Below are 22,892 nucleotides of genomic sequence, written 5' to 3'. Positions count from 1 at the left end.
CCCTTGGAGGAAGAGTTTTATCAAAAGTTTAAAAAGTAACAACCTATTAGGAATGATGTAATTAAAGGATGGATTTCGTAAACTCGTTGACTCGTGCTAATTGATCAAAATTCCCACTCTTCTGTCCACAGATTTAAATCTAGCCATACTGTTTTTTCAAGCTGGATTATTCTTGGGACGATACATCTCACAGAACTGGATACAATTGTGCTACATAAACACATTATTCAGTTTCAAAAAGCCCATCGGAAGCCAGTACTAGGGAGTGTTTATTATTTTTGGTGAAAGCTCATGTACATATTTCAGATACAAAGGGTCATTTTTTCTGTCTTATGCTTGAGGGCAGCTTTGGCACATTTCCTTTGACCCCCAGAAAATTTGAGGAAGGCAAACTACCATATGAAATGACCCAAAGTTACTGGATGTTAATATCATACTTTTTATTTATTTTTAGCATAAACTCAATTTTTTTCATCTACTTCACCACCCAAATTTCCTGCAACATAAATTTTACTAATGCACATATTATCTGTCTCACATGTAATTAAGAGCCATGGTCTTTGACAAGAACATTTTACCTAACATTTCTGCAAACTCAAAGCATCTTTCCACTCCTTTTGTATTTTTATCCATAGAAGTTAGATTGTAAATACAATGCTACAATGCATATTATTAGAATGAGAAACCTTAAAACAGACTAACCCATAGCCAGCCATAATAGGAGCATTCCCCCCACTTCCTCCACCTCCACCAGATCCTCCACCGCTGTTTCTTTGAGGGCAAAATTTATCTTTATTGCCCCCAAAGCCTGTGTCCCGTGCATAATATGGATCTCTGCCATTTGGCCCCTTGCCTTGGCCGTATCCATCATATCTGAAAGGACAAAAATAAGGGCTTTCTGTAAAAAAAAAATATTACTAGCCACAAGCCCTTCTCAAAATCAGTCAGCATAACATGAGGTTTGAACTAAAAAATGCAAAAACACACAACCTTTTTGAAGTTCGCATATCATTGTTTCCAATGGAATGCGTGAAGCCAAACTTTGAAACAAAAAGTTAAAATCCCAATTATGCACTATAGAAGTCTGCAGCATGGTTCCCAAACAATAAGCCAACCTTAAATAAACTTTTTACAAGGCCATATGTACATGTACATACACAAGTGGAAATATGTATTACTGTAAAATTTGAATTATCAAGAGAAACAAAAGTTTTTCATAACCAAATGGCTATCTTTTATTAGAAATTAAAATCTATAGGAATTCTTTTAACAATAGCTGAAAAATACCTGGTTTAAGACTGGATAAAGCATTTGCAGCTACATCAGATCATATTTCATTTACTTATACATTAATAAGGATTCCAACAGTACATAAAAAAGCTATAATTTGCAGTATATGCATCGAAGAAGACAGGATGTAGAAGAAGCTCTTACTCTTCCATTTTGCTATGATTCAATCACATTTAAAATTTCATGACACAAATCTTAAAAAAAGGGCTAATTTTTAAGGGTCACAAATGATATCATTTGAAAAAAAATATGGAATGACCATACATTTTCTCTTGGAATACTTGTTATTTCATGTTTTTGTAACAGCTTTAATATTCGCACACAAATCGTATTTAGTTCTATCTTAACTGAGCAAAATTTATTGATATTACTATTGTAGGTATAATATTTGAATTACAAGAATGAGGCGGGAAACCATTTACCTCCTGGCGTATATTTTGTTTTGATAATGTTTGCATACTTCTCATTTGCACATGAGCATAGAATGAACATGACATATAAGATAAAACTAGTAAAATAATGACAGGGATAAAGTTAATTTGCAAGGTTGACAGAATGTAACTTCAACATTCCGACACCTTTACTTCTACATGGTCAAGCAGATTGGCCAGGATCCCAAATTTTTAATATCAAGGCATTTTAATAGAAACAATATGTTCCATCCAATTCCATACCATAGATAAAGCGTGGAACAACATCAAGATAATCTAAATTAGTAACAAAAATTAGCAGCTTTGTAAAAAGCATGTCAGAGTTACCCAGGGTTTCGAGGCATACACAACCACCCTGTTTATGAATTAGTCGCAGAGTTCCTATTAGTCTGATGTTTTTTAATTCCCTTATTCTCAAAACAGTTAATTTTAAGAATTTTAGTTTTACAAAGTGATGAACAAACCTTTCCATAAACGCCCAATGGACACATTGAAATAAAAGTGACAATGCTATCATACATGCCAATTTCATGTGAAAATGGACAATTCAATAATACACACCAAATAATTTGAAGAATTGACTAAGAAGGTCAAGATCAGAATCTAAGGAGCATATTTGAAAACATTCCATGCAATATTCATAAAGGGAGTGCACTATCTCAACATGTTGGAATTGCATACAATCATTCAAACACAAATAGTATAAAACCAGAAAATTTACTGGACAAAGCCAAATTTCAACAGTGCTCTTTTCAACATGGAGACATGACATCATTTATTCAATAAATTACCTTTGATAAATGAATGCCATCCAAATTCATCAGAAGGTTCCTAAATTTAATACCTAGTATGGCCTTATACTTGTTTGGTCCTTTACAATAGTCTTGTGAAGAGTATTTAAAGTCTTTACTTAGCCGTTCCTGAAAGCAAAAGTGATCTATGCAAATGACTTAATGTCTTTTACAACAACCGATATTACATTTTGTATCCGGTTCCAAACCTTCGGAAACACAAGGCAATTTAGACAATAATTTTTAGTTATCTGTTTTAACAGTAATTAAAAATGAAAGAACTAATGGCATACTCTTACTGCCATAATGAAATCTGGAAATCAATCATAATTATTGTAAAAACAGCAAAAATAATTAAGCAAGGTAAAAGAAAAATACTTCTACATGTATGTTATATCCCTAGATTCACTTGGACATGTGGTAGGGGATGTTATGAAATAATTGGAGAAAATAAATTAAATATTTGCAAAAAGAAAGATAAGTGCAACACAGTATTTCTATTCAAAATAACTGGATGCTGAGCCTTGAGTTTTTAACAATCAAATGTTCCAAATACTAGAAAATCCAATTGCCATTGGCACACATTCTATTAAAACCCAAATGTTTGGTTAAAATAGTGTGAACTGTTGATTTCCCCAAATTCAGTTCATCAGTTATCATTTGAACAGTTTTTTTTCGACGATCGGTAAGGACAAGGGACCGCAAACGATCAATGGTTCAAGTAATGAGAATTTGACGAAGAACTAATGGCAATCATTCAACCTGAAACATGATCCACCTGGATGCAGATGATGACGAGTGAAAATCAAAGAAGGTGAAACATCTTTGACAGCCATTTCTTCCAAATATACTTTACAATTCCAGGCTTCACCTCGTGGAATTGTTTGACGTCCGCATTAAATATATTTGTAATTTTCCACAGACTTTATTTTATGGTACAATGCGTTTCACCAACTTGCCGCATCATCAGGTACAAGTTGAATACAGCTGTTGAATTTATACCCTTCAGACAGAGGAGAGAGGGGAAGTTGTACTTCACCAGGAGAGGTGAAACGCATTGTACCGTAAAATAAAGTTTATGGAAAATTAAAAACTCATTTAATATGGATGCCTTCTTCCAAAGCTTGAGGAGTGGCAGTTCTATCTCCACAACCGTGAGTAACAGTCGAACCATTGTCTCAAAATGGCCTCTGCTGTGACCACCACAACCCTAAAGATGTTCTTATACCGCATGAATCTCTGTTTTGCAAACCTCAACATACCCCATTATATGACTGTGGGCACAAATTGCTCCAAAATTTCACTGAAATGTAAATTTAATTTTTCTGGCTATAACTGAGCTGAAGTCAAAGAAGCCTTAGAGTATCTTGAACTTGATCTTCTAAGATATTTCATTGATTATAATGGGAATCAGGATCATCTGAATCCAATGCTGAGGATAACAAATGTCAATGACTCAAAATAAATGAATCGTTATTATTAAAAGAATTTGAAATATTTTGCATTTCTCCATTTAAAACAGAGATATGCCAAAAGCCACTTCGTGAATCACGATTACTTCAAAGGTCGCTATATTCATCATTATCCTGAACTGAACCTGACTGATACACAGAGACCTCTCTAAGGTAGGTTATCCACTGTTAGGATTTCAGCTGCTGACACTTTATGACTGAATCAGCTATTGTTCTTCAGGCATTGACAGTTTACCCTGAGGTCGATCACAGAGTTCACCATCAAAATACTGGAAACTTAAATTCCTACCCAGTGGAAAACCAGCAAAGACTTGGCAGGAATCATGCACTGGGAGAAACCAAAATTCTACAGCCCTTTAAGGGCCTACTGCAAGCAAGGTTAACCAACCTACTGCAAGCAAGGTTAACCAACACAATAAACAATCAAATATCAAGCAAGGTTAACCAACACAATAAACAATCAAATATTGTAAAAAGAAAAAAATATTTATAACAATAAGAGATCATTCTCTAAAAATTAATGTGCATTTACCAAGAATATTTGGATTATTTAGCAGCTAGTCCCAGGGAGTGTATTAATGACAAGACCATGAATTCATGGGCATGTATCATATGAAACCAAGGTGCTGTCAGACAATGATATTGACAAAATTATGACAAAAACAGCATCTGATACATCAGATTTCATCAGATCATGATTAGATTTATGGTTTTGACAAGAGTTCGTTATTCTGTGATCAATGAGAGTTAAAAACCATAAACATTGTAATCAATCCAGTTTGGTAGGTGATGATCGAGTTCATCCAGTACTACACCCGATGGCATGTGAAATTCACACATCAAAGTAGGGGGTTCAGTTCCTTTCTCTATGCCTTTGGTTTCCCAGGAAGATCTGGTAACTGAAAAATCACATAGATTGGGTGGAGCTGCAGGTGCCCAGAGAGACTTGCCCAGGAACCTGGGCCCTCCGTTCAGTGGTCCAATGCTTTATACCTGGACTAGTGTGACCCACTATTGAGAATTATTCCATGGTAAATATAATTTAGGGTTTGTGTATGAATTTAGAATGCCACATATAAGTTAATAACATGGCCATTTTCCAAGACAACAATCTGGCAAAGGTTTATTAAATCAAAAACATTGTGTAATATGTATGTAGAATATATGTTTTACAAAGGGTAAAATATTAACTTTGCAAGGCACACATTAAGTATTTTTCAAGCCATGTAGTCATAAAAAACCAATTTCTTCAAAGGCACAATAAGAAAAATATTAGTAAAAAACCATTTCACTTGAGTTTGAGAAAAAAAAATTATTCATTTCTCATGGAAACAGTCTTGAAGACATCAGCATTTGGTGATAGATATGGGTTGACAAATTATCACATGGTCTACATGGATAGGTGGACATCATAGTTGAAACTTTTGAGGTGACAACGTACAACAATAGACACCAGGAAACAGGAAAAGTCAGCATAGATCTCGGGGTCATTTCAGAAGCAATGATTTCTGCTCAACTACCACCTTAAACCTTAGAATTCCCCCCACATGCCCATGTCATATTTCTGATTTACATATCAAATTCTCAACATTTTCTTCTAATTTGTTAAAAAAGAATTGGGTCATCCCTGATCGTCATGATATATAAAAAAAGGAACTTCACTGGACAGCATAGCTCTTCGGGACTACCCAAAACCTACTCTTTAATAGTTAATTACTTTTGACTGATTGACATTTACATGTGTGTTAGGTGAATTTTGGAACAACTTATTCAGAGTTATTTCCTAGGTCCATATTGGGGAATGGGATAAGTCAATAAACTTTGCATTAACTATTTGAGATATATTAGAATGAAATAAGTTCCTCTTTAACATCCATGGTCCAAAAAAAACCATAATCCAGCATCACTTTCATCTTGAATTTGGCAGATTAAATAGACTTGACTGTTTACACAGTAATACTGCTCTAACATCCTATGATGAGTATTTCAGTCTTTTGATGGTAGTAACAACAATTGGATAAATTGATCTTTAGAAATGCATGCATGAAAATTCAACATGGAAGTTTTTATAAAGCATAACAGTTAAATTCAAGATTTTGTACGTTGGAAAAGTGTCTATTAATTGATTTTAAAATGAGTTGAAATGATAAACAGATACAATTTAAGAAATCAAAAATGCCAACCTCTGTGGGTGGGGGGATTGTGTCCATGGCTGCATAGTTCATAGTTTAGTGTCTGACAAGGTGGGTTCACCTTGGGCTTAGTTGTTTGTGATTGCCCTTAATATTTCAAGCAAAAATCTTTATTACAAGTTATGTAATTTGAGTGAGTACCTGAGAATATTAAGTAACTGTTAATGATATAAAGTGGGTCATGGTAGTCCAGGGGTAGAGCATTAGACTACTGACCGGAGGACCTGGGTTCAATTCCCAGGCAAGCCTCTTTGGACACCTGCAGCTCCACCCAAGCTATGTCATTTTTTGGGTACCAGATCATCCTGCGAAACCATAACTGGCACAGGGAAAGTAACCGGCCCCCCTACCCTGATGTGTGAATTTCACATGCCTTTATAGGGCTTAGTACTGGTTGAACTCTAACATAACCTACCAAACCGACCATTGGGTTGATTAATATGTTTATGGCTTTTTAATTTTGTAATAAGAATAAAGGATGATATACAAGACAAACAGTTCAGTTTGTTTTTAAATTAGACTCAATAAAACTATATCAAGGTATAATTCATTCGGATTCATGCGGGAAGGATCATATCATATTTTTATAAATGCACATTCATTGAAAATAATCCAAATAATATTTCAGCAAAATTTGCATGTTTTCAAGACAACTGAGGGAACAAATTTAAAACATTAAATTAAACAGAAAGATGAAAGTAAGTTTGTTAAAAATTGCGACCATTTTATCTCAAAATGGCAAATTGCCGTGGCTATGGCATTGCCAAGGCCAAACTATAAGTTGATTTCAGCAGTTATAACACAACATATTTTTATTTTAGAGGTCACATTGGAACAGGGCATAATGAGACCAAATGAGGGCTGTTATTAGAATTTCACATGACTATTTTTTCATCAATGACCAACTGAAAACCTATGAGAGAATAAAAATTACACAAAAAATCATTAAAACATCAGCTTTGATCATATCCTTAGAAAATATCTTTCCAAGGCATAAGGTGGGTATATAAAATTTCTAAATACCCGGGATTATTTGATGAAAACTGTGTGAATGGGTAAATCTGAAAACAGTAGTTTTCATATAAATTATTCTTCAGGTTACACCATATGATCTCTTTTTAGACAAAATCTTGACTAATGAGTTTTCATTGAAACATTATAAGATAACAATAAAATTTGCTGATATATAATGAATAAAACAGTTTCTAGCATCACTTGGTGGAAAATCTTCATATCAAAATTGAAATTAAACCACTTGGCTTTTCCACATAGAAAATATTTTTTATTTACTAAATAAAAAATAAATAAAATAAAGTAAATAAATAAAAAGTTAAAAAAACTTTTTTCTACCCAGAAAAGCCAAGTGGTTTAATTTCAATTTTGATATATAATGGTTTAAATTAAGTGCAACATTATACATATATATATATATATATATATATATATATATATATATATATGTATAATGTTGCACTTAATTTAATATATATATATATATATATATATATATATATATATATATATATATATATATATATATATTAAATTAAGTGCAACATTATACATATATATATATATATATATATATGTATAATGTTGCACTTAATTTAATATATATATATATATATATATATATATATATATATATATATATATATATATATATATATATATATATATATATATAACCAGCCAAAGCTCAATTTGAACAAAATTTTAGCATACCGCATTTTCCAAATTGATACAGCAAGACCTTAATGTAACATATTTTTTCTAATAATGAATTGCCACACCAACATTTTACTCGGGCAAACAATATATCAATGCATATGTACAGTAAAACTTTGGCAACAAAGGTAGAAAAGTGCTAAAAAATCTCACCGGCCATCTCCTTTCCAATCCCTCGGTTCTCTTGAACGCCTTTCGATCGGTGACCGTTCTCTTTCCCTCTCTGGCGCTCGATATTGAGGCGGTGGCTCAACCTTCTCACCAGAATGACCAGATCCACTACCACGCCCCATGGGTGACACTCTCGAGATATGTGCTCTGTCTAACACTCTAGCAGGTTTCACATCTGTATAAACAAAGAAAATAGAGGAATAGAATGAATGGCTGGTATGTTAAAGAGAAGACAAATTAAATGAAAGGTATAGGTAACTAACGAATGCAGAATATAAAAATAAAAACTGAACTTTAAGGAACTAAAATACAACTTAACATTGTATAAATAGTCCAGTGTTATTAGGTTACCTGACCCATTCTTGTTTGTATCCCGCCTCAACTGTTATTTTTTCTATTACAATATTTTTTAACTGGTTTTGTTGATGTTTTCTCAGCAGAGAGACATAATTTATGTTCTAAATTCTGTGAGTTATTCTGAGATTTGGCTACCAGTGCCTTTGCCAGAACTCAATTCATGTAATGACGAACAAAACACTAGTGAGCTGGAGGATAAAAAGATGTCTCCATTTAAAGGCCAAAAACGAGATTATTGAAGAATTTCTTTAAGACTAGGATGAGATTCCCACAATCCAGTATTAAAAATGACAAGTATTACTTAAGTAACTAAGGTAACACTTTACAATGGGGCACTTACTATGTTCATACATCTACAGGTATGTTCTGTATCACCAACAGAAAAACCAAAGGCCAAAACTAATGAAGTAGCTAAAATTTATTTCTACTACATGAATCTCCTGAGTTATTAGTGCATGTTTTCCTCTAGTCTACTTCAAATAGTGACATAAATCATGCACAGGGACTGCTGGGTAAACTTAGGTAACCAAAGACTGATAAGAGAATTTCCTCATTGTGTCATGCACTCTACTAACAATAATACATTCAAAATCATCCTAATATTGTTGCAATTCCTTGATAAGTGCAACTAAATGGCAGTTTCTTTCCTGATTTCCCCAAACCTGTCCTGGGAAAAATGCACCAATTTCAAAGTGTAAAAATCATTTGTCTCCTTCCAGGATGACAGCGTTAAAAGATATTGTTGCAGCATCTCTCACAGTTTAAGAAGGTCTATCCCAGAATAAGAAGTAAACTACTCTCCTCAACCAATGAATATTGAAAAAAAATTATGAAATGATTACCAATAATAGTGCTCTATTCCATACATATTAATACAGTGTTAAGTCAGACCATGTTTCATTATCAGAAAAGAATAAAAAAATATTTAAGTAAAAACAATAACCAAAATATAATTATTTTTGTGCCTGATAGTGACCAGGTGGTCATGTACCCTTGAAACACTAATACGCCATTTTAAGCTTTCATTATGTTTCCCAGGGTTACACAATGGAGTTGATACTAAATACTAGCCAGTCTATCGACTTAATTAAACGGTCAGGCATATAACGGGTCAGATCATCCCGGTTTTCTGAAAGAGGAAACAAAAAACAAGATAGCAAAGCATTGATAAGTATTAAAATTAGAAAAATTTTGCTAAAATGCGGGACAAATAATCATAAGCTGTGGGCGAGCAAGGTTGTTATATTAATATGTAACTTATATTATTTTATATATCATAAATATAAAGTCAAAATACACATTTCACATTTAGTGGTGGCCTGGTCATGCACTGACATTCCCCTTTTTAACTATCAGTGCGAGTGAAAGGGCACAACTTCACGTACTTGGCACATTTTATGAATGAGCTATGAATGAAGTTAAGACATATAAAATCAAACATTGAAACTTCTATTGGTATTTTAATGAAGGAATACTAAGTAGCAATTTAATAATAATTTAAATGTAATTAAAAAATGATGAAAACAACACAGGATATTGAGAGAGATGAGAAAGAAATGAGATGATAAATGGAATACGAAACAATAGAAATAAAAATTATGAAAAGAATTTGGAAGCCATTAGTTAGTGGAAAGGTACTGTAGAGCAGTAAACATGAGTTGGGTGGTAAAAAAGAAATAAATACCAATGTCAAAAGAAATAATGTGGGAAGAGAAATATGATGATTAGGAGAAATTCCAGAGGTAGGTACAAATACATATTAAAAAAACCATAAACACAGTAATCAACCAGAAGGTCGGTTTGGCAATTTCCTTAAAAAGACGATGGATTTTAATTGGAGTATTTTGAAATGTAGGCATGAAGAAGCATGAAGACCATACAATGGACGGAAAGGAACATAAAAACTGTTGATTATGGCAGAGTAAGAGATATTTAGAAGTAGTTTAACAACTGCGGCAAAAGTGAAAACTTGGGTAAGCAGGGAAGAGATAGGAAAAAATAAGTTTTGTGGATGACATAAAGTTCAGACATTGTATGAAAGTATGATCCTAAAGTACCAAATGAATGGTGTTTATGTTGGGTTGAAACACCACTGAAGTCTATAAGATAAAATCATAGTTTAAACTTATATTGTTGTAAAAAGAGTTATGCCCTTATGCTTGCGGCACAACATGGTAGTATGGCTTAAGACAGGGGAGAATGTAAGGCTAAACTGCATAAGGCAACGTGAGATTTCCCACACCCATTTCAACTAAGTTATTGACAGTTCCCGTGCAAAAAATCTGGGCTTTGGCAAGCTACATAGTTCATTCCTGGTGTCCTTTTCTACAGTTTCCGCACATAAAATAACCCTTGTCCTCACTTATAACATTAGAGATCAAAACTACTCATATTTGATCCCCATAGTTGCCATTAAAACATTTGAAAGCAGCCCAAACATAAGATCAGACTATAATTAATGACTCCGGGCATTTTTAATTACACCCTGCTTTCTTGATGGATAATGACTCTGAAGAAATTTCTTTTCTTTAAAGTAAAACATTTTCCACCCAAACTATATTTTTAATTCATGACCATTTTTAAATAATTGATCCAGTTCAGCTAGCATTATCTTTAAACGTGAGTTTAGCAAAATTTCCAACCAATACTTCACACAAGCAAATGTACCTCAGATTTCCTTTTTACCTGGATACCTAATGAGAGATAAATTACAAACCATCAGTTTTCTGGCACAAAATCTTAAATTTTATCAAAAAACATTCCAATTACTGAATTAGTCATTCATGGACCCTTTAATGGCGGCATTAAAATTTATGATCACTTACCAGCAGATAAATAAAGCAAATAAAAGATACCAACTCACATCAGATGCTAAAATCTAGGTTAAAATCTTTTTTGACCAAGAGCTGATTTCATGACCTAAATGAACTTTTATCGTCAAGGTACGAAAGACGATAGTTTAATTATAACCATTTCTCGAAATGTAAGAACACATATTTTTGCTTTTGTGTGACATATCTTATATTTTACCACTGTAAAATTACGTGGTAAAATTATAAATACAACTTTGACAAGAAAATAATGAACTATGACATACATATGAGGTCTGTAAATTAAGCAATGAGACATATTAAAAAAAATTTTTCATTCAAATAGAATTACAATGTTATATTTTCACGCTCAAAATAACTTCCTTCAGAAGCCACATGGTGCTGGAGATGGTTCTTCCACTTCTCATGGCAGTGCTGGAACCCCGATACTGGAATAGCCTTCAGCTGGTCGGTTACAGCCGTTTGAATGTTTTCGACTGTCCCAAAATGAGTTCCCTTGAGGTGATTTTACAACTTTAAGAAGAGTAAAAAGTCACAAGGACTCAAGTCAGGTGAATAAGGAGGCTGAGGAGCCACAGGAATGTTTTTACTGACCAAAAACTTGTTTATTGAAATTGCTCTGTTAGGATTTTTGGAACCTTTTTTGTGCAGATTTTTCTCATCCCCAATTCATTGGTCAAAATCTGATGAATGGCGGTGTGAGCCAAATTCAACTCTTCCCCGACCATTCTGAACACACAAGATCCCGGATTCTGTCGACATTTTCATTGGTTCTTGAAGATGAAGGCCTTCAGCTTCGTAGCTCTTCGTCGAATGAATTTTTCCTTCTGAAAATGCCGTAAACCACAGACAAACCAGGGCTCTTGACAAAACACTATCTCTGTACACCTGCTGAAGTTTAGCAAGAGTTTCCCTTGCACTGTGCCCAAGTCTGCAGCAAAATCTGATAGCACACCTTTGCTCGAAATTGATGTCCCTCATTTTTAATACACAATAGAAAACATGGTTTCACAAAAAAATTGCTATGGACAACCAAATGACTCGAGCGAGTTCTAACCTGTACTGTAGGCGGATCACATATTTCTCTACCACCCCTCCAAGCCCAGCACCTCCAGTGTTGCCAGATCGAATGCTACATTGCCAATTTCATTACTTAATTTACAGACCTCATGCATGAAGGCCAAGTCAACATAAGGAACAACAAAAATGATCGCCTAGCAGCAATGATAAGTGAGATGCTAGAGCTCACAAGGAGCACAGGGTACATAATTACCCTTGCTTCCATGTTACTTAATTTCAAATAATTCAATTGCAGTTCACTTCTATTGCCTGACTGGCCATAGATGCTTTCCTATTGAAATGACAATGGAATTTCCCAAGACCTTCTTCCCCAGCTAATGAGCTTATTTGCACCCTCACTTTTACCTTTTGATCTTTTGGCAACTTAATTATAAAAACATAAAATGTGATAATTTGTGCAGAGTGTTAACACCACTAACATGATATATTGCTGCCAATGGATGATTACAACACATTGATCAGAACCCAAATATTTAGTAATCATTCAGTTTCAGGAGCCTTTTTAGATTCTAGCTTTCTGCTGTTTATAAAATTAAGGAGAAATGGGAAATAGGGTAAGAGTTAAACACTGCAAATATGTATATATCAGTAGAAAAGTATGTGCCTAATTTCAAATAGGCAATACTGAATTCTTAGTCATGAAAACAAAATGGAAACAAGTTATGGCTGCATTAACATACATAATTTTAGTTCATCCATTTAAATGCAACAATTTCAGAGTGTAAAAATCATTCGCCTTGACTGGAATGATTTTTACACTGAAATTGTTGCATTGAAATGCACATTAGCGGATGACTCCGTTAAAAGTTACTGTTGCGGCATCTCCCGCAGTTTCTTTGGAATTCATCCATTTAATTTTTTACATTAAGCTCATAAGCTTCATTCAGACATCAAATTTGTACACATAGTGCATTGCTGCATTTAAACAAAGTAGTAATATTTTATCTTTTTATACTGATAGTATAACAGTGCCTATTTTTGTGCATTGCTTAATGTACATTTCAATTCATTCAACGAAGAAAAATTTCCATCAAGTACCAAAGTAATGAAAGACTTCTTATGTCCAATACTCATTGCCCTACAAAAATTCAGTTTTGCCATGAATGTCTCTAAAAAGTTATATGGTCATACAATATAGATGGAAGAATTCCAAGTGATATATTCCAATCCCAAAACAAGTCTTGTAATAGGAAAACCTAAAACTAGTAACTGAACTGCACCAGGCATGCAGTTACTAATTCTGAAAATGTGTAATGATACTGCCATGTCACTGTTGAAATACTATAAACCATAAAAATTACATAAAGTTGTTACTATATTGTATCGCATTGACTGTGAAGTAGTTGTAATCAGGGCTGAAAATAAAGCTCAAATAATTTATTCACAATCAAACAATGGCAAGGTCCCTTTTCATTTACCAGTTATGTAAGTGATTTTGTGAGTGCTAAAAGCAATGCTTGGTTTTCTTGCATGGAGATGCCACTCCATTTATAATATCAGATAAGATTAAAACATATAAATGAAATTTACCAAATTGATTCGATATACTCTGCAATATGAATTTATAATCATAAAAGGTCATTTATCAATGCAGACAAATCACAATACTGAAGCTTAATCCCTTAACTAGTAAAAAACGGGTATTTAGCATATGATACCCAACTGGGAAGTATCAGATCACAGTGCAAATCGATTTAATTCTTAATTAACATTGGAATTGGGTAAACAAAGGTTTCAAATAATAATAACTAGTGATATACCAGGAGCTTTGAGTACACATGACCAAATAAAAATGTCGTAAATTTCCAATTACACACCAGATTGAAATAAAATTACAGGAAAAATAAGCAAAAGAAATAGCTCAAACTATCTTAGGCCGAACATCTATAAGACTTATGGCGAAGATAAATCCTACAGACTCATGCAAATGTGCATTCAAAGACAACAATATTTAAAATACTGGCCTTAATAACGTTGTAACAAACAATAACAATGTTGTGCCTCAATAACTGTTATGACTAATGACGTATATATAAAATACACGGCTTCCGGCGATGTAAAACATGCATTGTTAAGGGAATAGAGGGGCTTCCACATATTTTGAACAAATACCTTCAGATAAAAGTGGACTTCGGGTACTAAATAAAATTTCTTAGGTTTTGAACAGATATTCACAGCTGAGTGTGTATTGCACCTTATAATGACAAATGCGAACTGCATGCAATTCGAAAACAATAACGCCAATATTAATTATGTAAACCTCTATAATAAGCTGCATAAACCAGTAATAAAAAAACAAAATTCTTGCTGCATTCCAAGAATTTGAAACATATAATGCCAAAATAGTTTTGCATTATTAAATGCTTTGGAATGTTGCAATAGATTTCATCAAACATTCTGCTCACCCATTTCTTTGCCCCGGTAGGTAGCCCCGTGCTCATGCTTGATGGCTTCCAAAGCACTGTTATCATCTTCATACTGCACGAATCCGTATCCCTTGTTTAAGGTGATACCTAAAATTAAGTTAGTTGCGTAAAAACCTAACGTAGGCACCATTTCAAGTCATAACAACTTCCTCAGTAAATGCGAGTTCTTCCAAATTCTATCAGCCTCTTACCGACAATTGAACCATACTTTGAAAAAACTTCAGCTAGATCTTTCTTAGTCATATCAGCCGCAGGAATATTTCCTACAAAAATTCTAGATTTTGCTGTTGAAGGGTCTAGCATTAGCATTCTTTCCGAATAAGAATTTTCATTATTAAATCGGTCTCTGAAGCTCATTGTGAGTAAATACTATGTCCTCCGCCTGGAAAATAAAGGTTCCATAACAATTAAAAGGTTATCAGTCAATTACTATTATGGCTTACTGTTAAAATATTATATTTCCACTTATTACACAAAACATTCCAAGGCTCTCAAGCAATGCAAAAGATGCCTACTACCGTTTTGTGTGAGTCATATCCATCATTAGCAATTTATGTGATAGAAAACCCAAAAAATGAAGAAACGATATGCATTTCGACATAATAATCCTTTGCAATAAGTGATATAATAATATTAACTCGTAAATAAACAATTTGTATCACTGAATATACACAAATAGAGCTTTTTCTTACCCGTAGGATATTCAGCTAGATGGCGGCAAACTATTTTAAATAACCGACCAAATTGTGTAGAAAATTGAACTTTGATTATAAAGCTAAATTAATAATTACCCAATTCACATAAGTTTACAATTAATTGTGATTCAAACTTCGTCTTTTCGCTGCAATAGCGTATGTAAACGTTGATCGCACGCCGCTTTCCGTTGCTCAATTGAACGCGCTACGTAGCCATTACATTTTTCGGCCCTGAAGCGTGGTTACGACGTCCAACAATCATGGCGAAGTTCGATTTAACTTCGCGTATGGGACAGTATTTGGACCGGCATTTAGTATTCCCTTTATTAGAATTTCTTTCTGCTAAGCAGGTGAGTGATTGGGATAGTTCCTTTCTGGTGTTTACAGTGTCTTCGTTGGATGAAAGAGCATTGGATGGCAGTGCACTACCATCACAACATGGTTTTAATATAAATGATAATGTTGCAGATATATGATGAAAATGAATTACTGCAAGGAAAACTGGATATCCTCAGCAAGACTAACATGGTGGATTATGCAATTGACATCAGAAAACAACTCTATCCTTTGCAAGAAGTCCCTGAGGTATTGTAATGTGGTGTTGACACTTATCTTTATTTACCAGTATAGCCATAAGTAGTTTTCAAAGTTGTGTCGGCGGAAATGAATAACAAAGTGCCAAAATACAGTTTTTACGTTGTCCCTAGCTATTGAAAGGTTTAAATTAGAAATGCAATTTCGTATTAGGCAAAGGAGAAAGGATAGTAATGTTATAAGGCATGGTCTCAACAAAAAGTGAAGTTTTTCCATCAAAAGGGTTTCGTATTCCTGTGGAATAGTACTTAGGTTGTGACATTTATGTTGATTTGCTTGAGTTAATTATTAAGTTTTTCAGAGCCTGAAAAGCAGAAGAGCACAAGTGGTTGCTCAATTGCAAGAACTGCAGAGTGAAGTATCGCCTATCTTGAAGCTCATGTCAAATGACGATGTGATGAAAACCATGGAGACCATGAAAGATTCCAAAACTCTCCTCAATTATCTAACCAAGGATTATGATGTAGGTATTTACATATAGACTTGCTCGCCGTATTATAACATGCACCCAAGTTTTATTAATATCCAATTTATTTACAGTTTAAAATAGAATTAATGGAGGGAATGTACAAGCTCGCCAAGTATCGGTACGAATGTGGAAATTATTCAGTATCTACCAGCTATTTATATTTTTACATGTTGGTTATGCCAGCCACAGACAAGGTATTTATACTTTCGTTTATTTTCGTATTATGGCGAAACATTTTAAATGACCTGGTGTTGCAGTTAGCCTTTTTGTTAATCATTTTTAGAATTATCTGAACGTATTATGGGGAAAGCTAGCATCCGAAATTCTGGTTCAAAACTGGGACACAGCTCTGGAAGACTTGAACAAACTACGTGAGTTCATCGATGGAAATACATTCAGTTCTGCCTTACAACTCCTTCAGCAACGCACCTGGCTGATTCATTGGTCATTATTTGTGTTCTTCAACCATGTGAAAGGGCGGGACTTAATTATCGAGATGTTTCTGTACAGACCACAGTAAGGTTTATTTTCTTATCCATGTAGTGATTCATTTGAAACGTTCATTTATTGTCGACTTATACTATGGATCCTTTTCTAGCTATTTGAATGCCATCCAAACCATGTGTCCACACATTCTTCGGTACTTGGCAACTGCTGTTATTATCAATCGTGCGAGGAGGAGTGCCCTGAAGGATCTTGTGAAAGTCATCCAGCAGGAGTCCTATACGTACAGGGACCCAATTACTGAATTCTTGGAACATCTTTATGTCAATTTTGACTTTGATGGTGCAAGAAGAAAACTGCATGAATGTCAAACAGTCCTGTTCAATGATTTCTTCCTTATTGCGTGTCTGGATGAGTTTGTTGAGAATGCCAGGCTAATGATATTCGAAACATTCTGCCGAATTCATCAATGCATCAGTATTGGGTAAGAGCATACTTTTTTGTGTAATTTGTTTAATGATCCTCGAATCGTGTACTCTCTCTGACATTGGTTGAAATAGGTAAGTACTTTTTTGAAACTCAGTTTAAACGATCAAAAAAGATTGAAAGGCTTTAAAAGACAACAGAGAAAATATTTTAACACAATGAAATGCAATTGTCACTGTTATTTGGAAAATCATATTTTCAAACAGTGTATGGCATACTGTAATGGATATTGAGAGAGTATTTCATACCCTTTATCTCGCATGTCTTAAATACACTTATAAATAAGTGTCATTTTAACACAACTTTCTCAATGTGTATTTCCAGATAAGCACAGTCAGAATAAAGCCAAATATTTTAGTGTACTAAGATAAAATTAATGTTAGTTTCCAGTTCTTTGTTTCCCTAACCTTAAACACTTCATTTCTCATTTGACAGCCAAATCATCATGATATTTTTTATTAATATACTGAAAATAATGTAGTAAAAGTCCAAGTTATGCAGTCCATTGATTGAAAATGGGATTGGTAATATGAACCAAAGGAATTAATCAATTGGCAAAAGAAAGTTAAAAGGATAATCATGACCACATTTTGAGTAGGGATGTATAGAAAAGTATTATAGACCTTTCATAGGGAGTGTTGCATTTTATAGTTCCAAGAGTTGGTCTTCCAAAGGAGAAGGAATGAGTTGGAGGAGATGTTGTAACATAGTGGCATTTGGAAGGTGCTAGGAGGAATATGGAGGGAGGGAAGGACTTGGTATTTTGGACATTGCATCATGGGGGTTGAATGTATAAAGGGCTGAGAAAGGAAACATACGGAGGGCAAAAGGAGCATTGTGGGACTATGCAAGATGTTTAAAAGTTTCCCTAGATGGTATCCTTGACAATCACTCGGCCTTCTCTTCCCAATTCCTTCTTTTACTCCACCACTTTCATGCCCACTTCCCCTATCCTCTCATGTTCATAAGTGCAGTTAACTTCAATTCAGTCCCTGTACAATTCGTTCTTAACACTTTTCCTCTTGTTACGGGACTGTCTATGGTAAAATGCTTGTATTGAGAATCAGACTTTTTCAGTAACAGTTATTGTAGTTTGTGGTGCATCTTAATTCAACAAATTTTAATGCAGTTTATTACAAGTGATTATTTTTTTATTGTGTTTCAGAATGCTTGCAGATAAATTGAATATGAATCCAGAGGAAGCCGAGTGTTGGATTGTAAATTTGATAAGAAACGCTCGCCTTGATGCAAAAATTGATTCAAAACTAGGGCACGTTGTAATGGGGACACAGCCCTTGTCGCCATATCAGCAGTTAATAGAAAAAATTGATTCGCTTTCAGTAAGATCCGAAGCACTTCAAGCCCTAATAGAAAGAAAACTCAAAGCAAGGAATCAGGATGTGAGTGGCTTTGTGTATTGTAAGATAATTTTTTTATTCTTTATCCATTATTATTGCTTTTTATTGTGATTTGGTTTCTAGTGGCTGCTGAAATGGACATTTATTTGGTTTAAATGGAATGAGTTTAATTAAATGGTGTGTTTATTTCTTTACAGAATCGTTGGGGTGCTCCAGAATTTTAAGGCAATTTAACTGTAAAAATTTGAGATTTTTGTATAATAAAATCTCTTGTCATAAAAAAAATGAAGTTTTCTTTGGTTATTACCCATTCACAATTCAGATAACAAAGACAAATTAATGGTAATGAGAGATGACTGTATTTTCTGGATCTTATGGGCTGGGGGTGTATGGGTCTAACGTTGACCAAGCCGACTTAATACTATCTAGTATTTTTTTCCCCATAAGGCATTAAAGATGGTTGCCTTGATTATAAATTTAGACTATATCACTGTTTTGAGTCAGTAATAAGCAACAGATTTTTAATATTTCGTGGAAAGTACTTCCTAAAAAATCCCAAATAAATCATAAGTATATTGTTTAGTCACGTCTCACATATGATGCTGCTGCAAAACAACATATGTTGGGCAAACAGTGATGTAACCCCTCTGCGAATAAATACATATTATGAATCACTCAGTATGATATCGTCTGAAATTTGTCTAATTTAAATTACCTCTCTTTTTATGGGATGGCCCAGCTTTTGACCCTGTACAATACTGCAATTATCATATTGGCTTAAATGAAATATTTCAAATTAAACGTCTTATCAGGTGCCATACTGGCCTGTTCATTCTGTTTTTTGTTGCTTTGTCAATGGGTACTTTTCTCTCACTGTCTAGAACTTCATTGCTTCTATATAGGCACCAACACATTCATAAATTGGAAATTTCTCTATCTTTTTGTAGGGTGGCCCAACTTTCTACCCTGCACAATGCCACTAACTATGAATTGGTTTGCATAAAATTCAAGCTTCTCTTGATTCTTTCACATGTCGACAGTTTTGCTTTTGATATAAGGTGCTTATTTGGTCTGATCTACTGTCTCCTGTTATAGATCTGGCACTGGTGCTTTACTAGTTTCATCTCAATGCATATTTCTCGTCGCCAATTATTACTTCTAAAATTTTCTTTCTACAAGATTTTTGTCTTCATTATGAATATACTTGAAGTTAAGGAGTGAGATTTTTCAGTGTTTCTCTTCGACATAATTTCCTGAATATCTCAACATTTGTCCTCAAGAGAATCGAGATGGTGCGGTGGCTAACTTACAGGCTTCCCGCCATGAGGGCTCAGATTCGAAACCCGGAGGCGGTAGATATTTGTCAGTGGCATCCTGGTCCCTACTTGAGGTGCTTTGTAGAGAGCACTTTGAGTGAGTATGACGTCCGTCGGATGGGACGTTGAACTTTGGCCCTCTGGGCACCTTTCATTAATGGGGTGCTATTGCCAATGTCGAGTTTCTCTCCACTCTTCCTCCTTTCACATTCACCCCTAAGGGTGCAAATGACCTTGGCTGTCGGTCGCCTCCCCTAAAACTACTACTACTTGTCCTTAGTCCATTTTTCTGTTCATTTCTTATTTTTTCTGTTAATTAGTCTGTATTGTAATTGCTTCGTTCCTCTTAAACATAATTTCCTATTTTCGGTGTTATTCAAATAGACCCACCTTGAGTCCTACATGAGATCTTTGTGTGGCTTATGTATTTTCTGTATTGTGCCTTGTATACCCGAATGTTTTTGGGTGCCTAATTGTGTTCATTTTACTCTTTACTGTTTAAAATCTTTAACATATCTTGATATATCTTTTGTAAAATTTTTTAAATATGATGAACTTATAAAAAATTAGTTAACTATAGTGATCAATTAATGACCACAACATTGTGTGAGAGACAATCTATTCCTCAAATTGGAATGCCGTAGTAGGCATCTCCTTTTGTATGTTCACCAAACCTGTCTATTCAACATCTATCAAGAGATGTGAACAAAATAATAATAAATTCCAAAGAAACTGCGGGAGATGCCGCAACAGTAACTTTTAACGGAGTCATCCGCTAATGTGCATTTTAATGCAACAATTTCAGAGCGTAAAAATCATTCGCCTTGACTGGGACTCGAACCCAGATCCCTCAATATCCGGTCGAGTGCTTTAGCCACTTAAGCTACCGAGGCGTCCTCTTAAACTCTGAAATTTTGGGGCTTTTAAAGGAACTAGATGTTATGACGAAATACCGTACATACAATGTCACATGCATTCGTAGTCGTGCGCGAGGCGCCACTGTCCACGAGGTTAAAGCCAACTTTAAACACGTATGGTGTTTTCCCTTTGACAAATTCCAAAGAAACTGCGGGAGATGCCGCAACAGTAACTTTTAACGGAGTCATCCGCTAATGTGCATTTCAATGCAACAATTTCAGAGCGTAAAAATCATTCGCCTTGACTGGGACTCGAACCCAGATCCCTTATATCCGGTCGAGTGCTTTAGCCACTTAAGCTACCGAGGCGTCCTTTCAGAGTTTAAGAGGACGCCTCGGTAGCTAAAGTGGCTAAAGCACTCGACCGGATATTGAGGGATCTGGGTTCGAGTCCCAGTCAAGGCGAATGATTTTTACGCTCTGAAATTGTTGCATTAAAATAATAATACATATTCTCTTTTAGATAACTCATGAAATCTGTAATGAATGCTTTCAGTATTGATGAAAAACTTAATGATTTTTCCCATCGTCATCTCATATTGACACAAAATTTTGCAATAAATGGATAATCTTATCATAAGGACAACATGTGAGGGGATGGTGCGATGGCTAACATACTCACTTCCCACCCAGAGGTATCCCAATCATCACTTGAAATGCTTTGTGGAGGGCATTTTGAGTGAGTTCGCTGTCCATCGGATTAGACGTTAAGCTGGTGTCTTACATTAAGAGTAGGCTAATGCCAATGCTCGGTTTCTCTCCACCCTTAATCCTTTCCTGTCCAACCCTAATGGCACAGATGACCTTAGTTGTCGGTTGGCTCCCCTAAAACTACTACCAGAACATGTGGATTAGTCTGTTGTGAACCATCGCTTCTTCATTATCTTCATTGATTCACTGACATCTTCTGTGGGCCATATAAATAGAGAAGCTTCAATAGCATGTCCTATATTCCCCAGAGAACTTCCTTTAGGTGAAAATCATATATTCAGCCATACTCTTGACAATTGATGCCACCAGATCATAGTTCACTTTACCTTATTTGGTTCTTTCATCTGAAAATGTTTTTCCATATTTTCTCTCCTAAGAAGTCAATGAAATTCACTCTCTTCTCTACAGAGTCTTTCGATCAACATTTACACATGTTAATTTGGTATTTGTTGCCACATTAGTCATTCTTATCTAATAAATCTGTAGATACCTATTTCTTTTAAAAGTTCCTACTGACCATTTTGTCTGCCAATTGAAGGCTAACCATTGGCTAATATCATTGTTGGACCATATCACTGTGATAATTTTTGTACGTATGAAACTTCTGGTCACTAATGAAACAGTGACCCCTAAAATAACCTCTGACAGTGGTGAAAATCTGTATCCCTGATGCATAATCACAGTGGGTGGAGTTTCACCTTTGGGCAACATATAACCACCTGATGGAGTGACTCTGACCTCTAGTTCGTTATAGCCCCCATTGTATCTCTCCCTCACATGATGTGAGAATAGAGGGAGCAGAAGGTGGATTTATTAAATGGAGATAGAAGTAAAAAAATTTACATTCATATGCTCCTAGATGGCCAAAGCTTGAGGAACATGTTATGAACACTAATAAACCATGGGAAGTATGGGACTACTGTTTCTACAAAACTGGTTTTAATTGAACTGAGAAAATTAGTGAGAGGTACGTATATAGCCATTCTTTTCCTTCTCAGGACCCCTACGTTCTCTGAAGATAAAGAGAAATGCAATCGCCAAGTGAAAGAATAAAATTAAAGAAAAAAGAAGAGAAATATAATTTATTTCTTTCCATCAAATAAAATTCATTTTGAAATATAAAATACATTTAT

The 22,892-nt window shown here is 34.6% G+C and overlaps 2 protein-coding genes across 3 annotated transcripts in view; one reads left to right on the top strand and one right to left on the bottom strand.

Moving 5' to 3' along the window:
• The window catches only part of Neos (nuclear receptor coactivator protein neosin), a 29,780-nt gene extending 14,152 nt beyond the window's left edge, over positions 1 to 15,628 (bottom strand). The window contains exons 1-5 of the mRNA XM_071595584.1: positions 15,462 to 15,628; positions 14,961 to 15,151; positions 14,749 to 14,856; positions 8,058 to 8,250; positions 703 to 873 (exon numbers count right to left, since the gene is read on the bottom strand). Coding sequence (XP_071451685.1) covers positions 703 to 873; positions 8,058 to 8,250; positions 14,749 to 14,856; positions 14,961 to 15,126 — 638 coding nt within the window. The 5' untranslated portion in view covers positions 15,127 to 15,151; positions 15,462 to 15,628. The remainder of the gene's footprint in view (positions 1 to 702; positions 874 to 8,057; positions 8,251 to 14,748; positions 14,857 to 14,960; positions 15,152 to 15,461) is intronic.
• A 44-nt stretch (positions 15,629 to 15,672) lies between these two features.
• eIF3e (eukaryotic translation initiation factor 3 subunit e) lies at positions 15,673 to 19,100 on the top strand. 2 transcript variants are annotated; one of them, XM_071595551.1, is made up of 8 exons: positions 15,673 to 15,814; positions 15,933 to 16,049; positions 16,360 to 16,521; positions 16,599 to 16,721; positions 16,811 to 17,043; positions 17,126 to 17,455; positions 18,623 to 18,857; positions 19,013 to 19,100. In XM_071595551.1, exons 1-8 carry the CDS (start codon positions 15,725 to 15,727, stop codon positions 19,037 to 19,039), a joined length of 1,317 nt encoding a protein of 438 aa, XP_071451652.1. In that variant the 5' UTR covers positions 15,673 to 15,724; the 3' UTR covers positions 19,040 to 19,100. The 2 variants fall into 2 exon arrangements, with proteins under 2 accessions (XP_071451652.1, XP_071451654.1); XM_071595553.1 differs by having other exon boundaries at positions 18,623 to 18,876.
• Positions 19,101 to 22,892: the final 3,792 nt, after the last annotated feature.

Source organism: Hetaerina americana, unplaced genomic scaffold (genome assembly GCF_022747635.1).
Source record: "Hetaerina americana unplaced genomic scaffold, ioHetAmer1.1.p SCAF_7, whole genome shotgun sequence".
NCBI classification, from domain to species: Eukaryota; Metazoa; Arthropoda; class Insecta; order Odonata; family Calopterygidae; genus Hetaerina; species Hetaerina americana.
The sequence above is the reverse complement of the archived record's forward strand: the minus strand, read 5'-3'. Positions and strand labels throughout refer to the sequence as shown.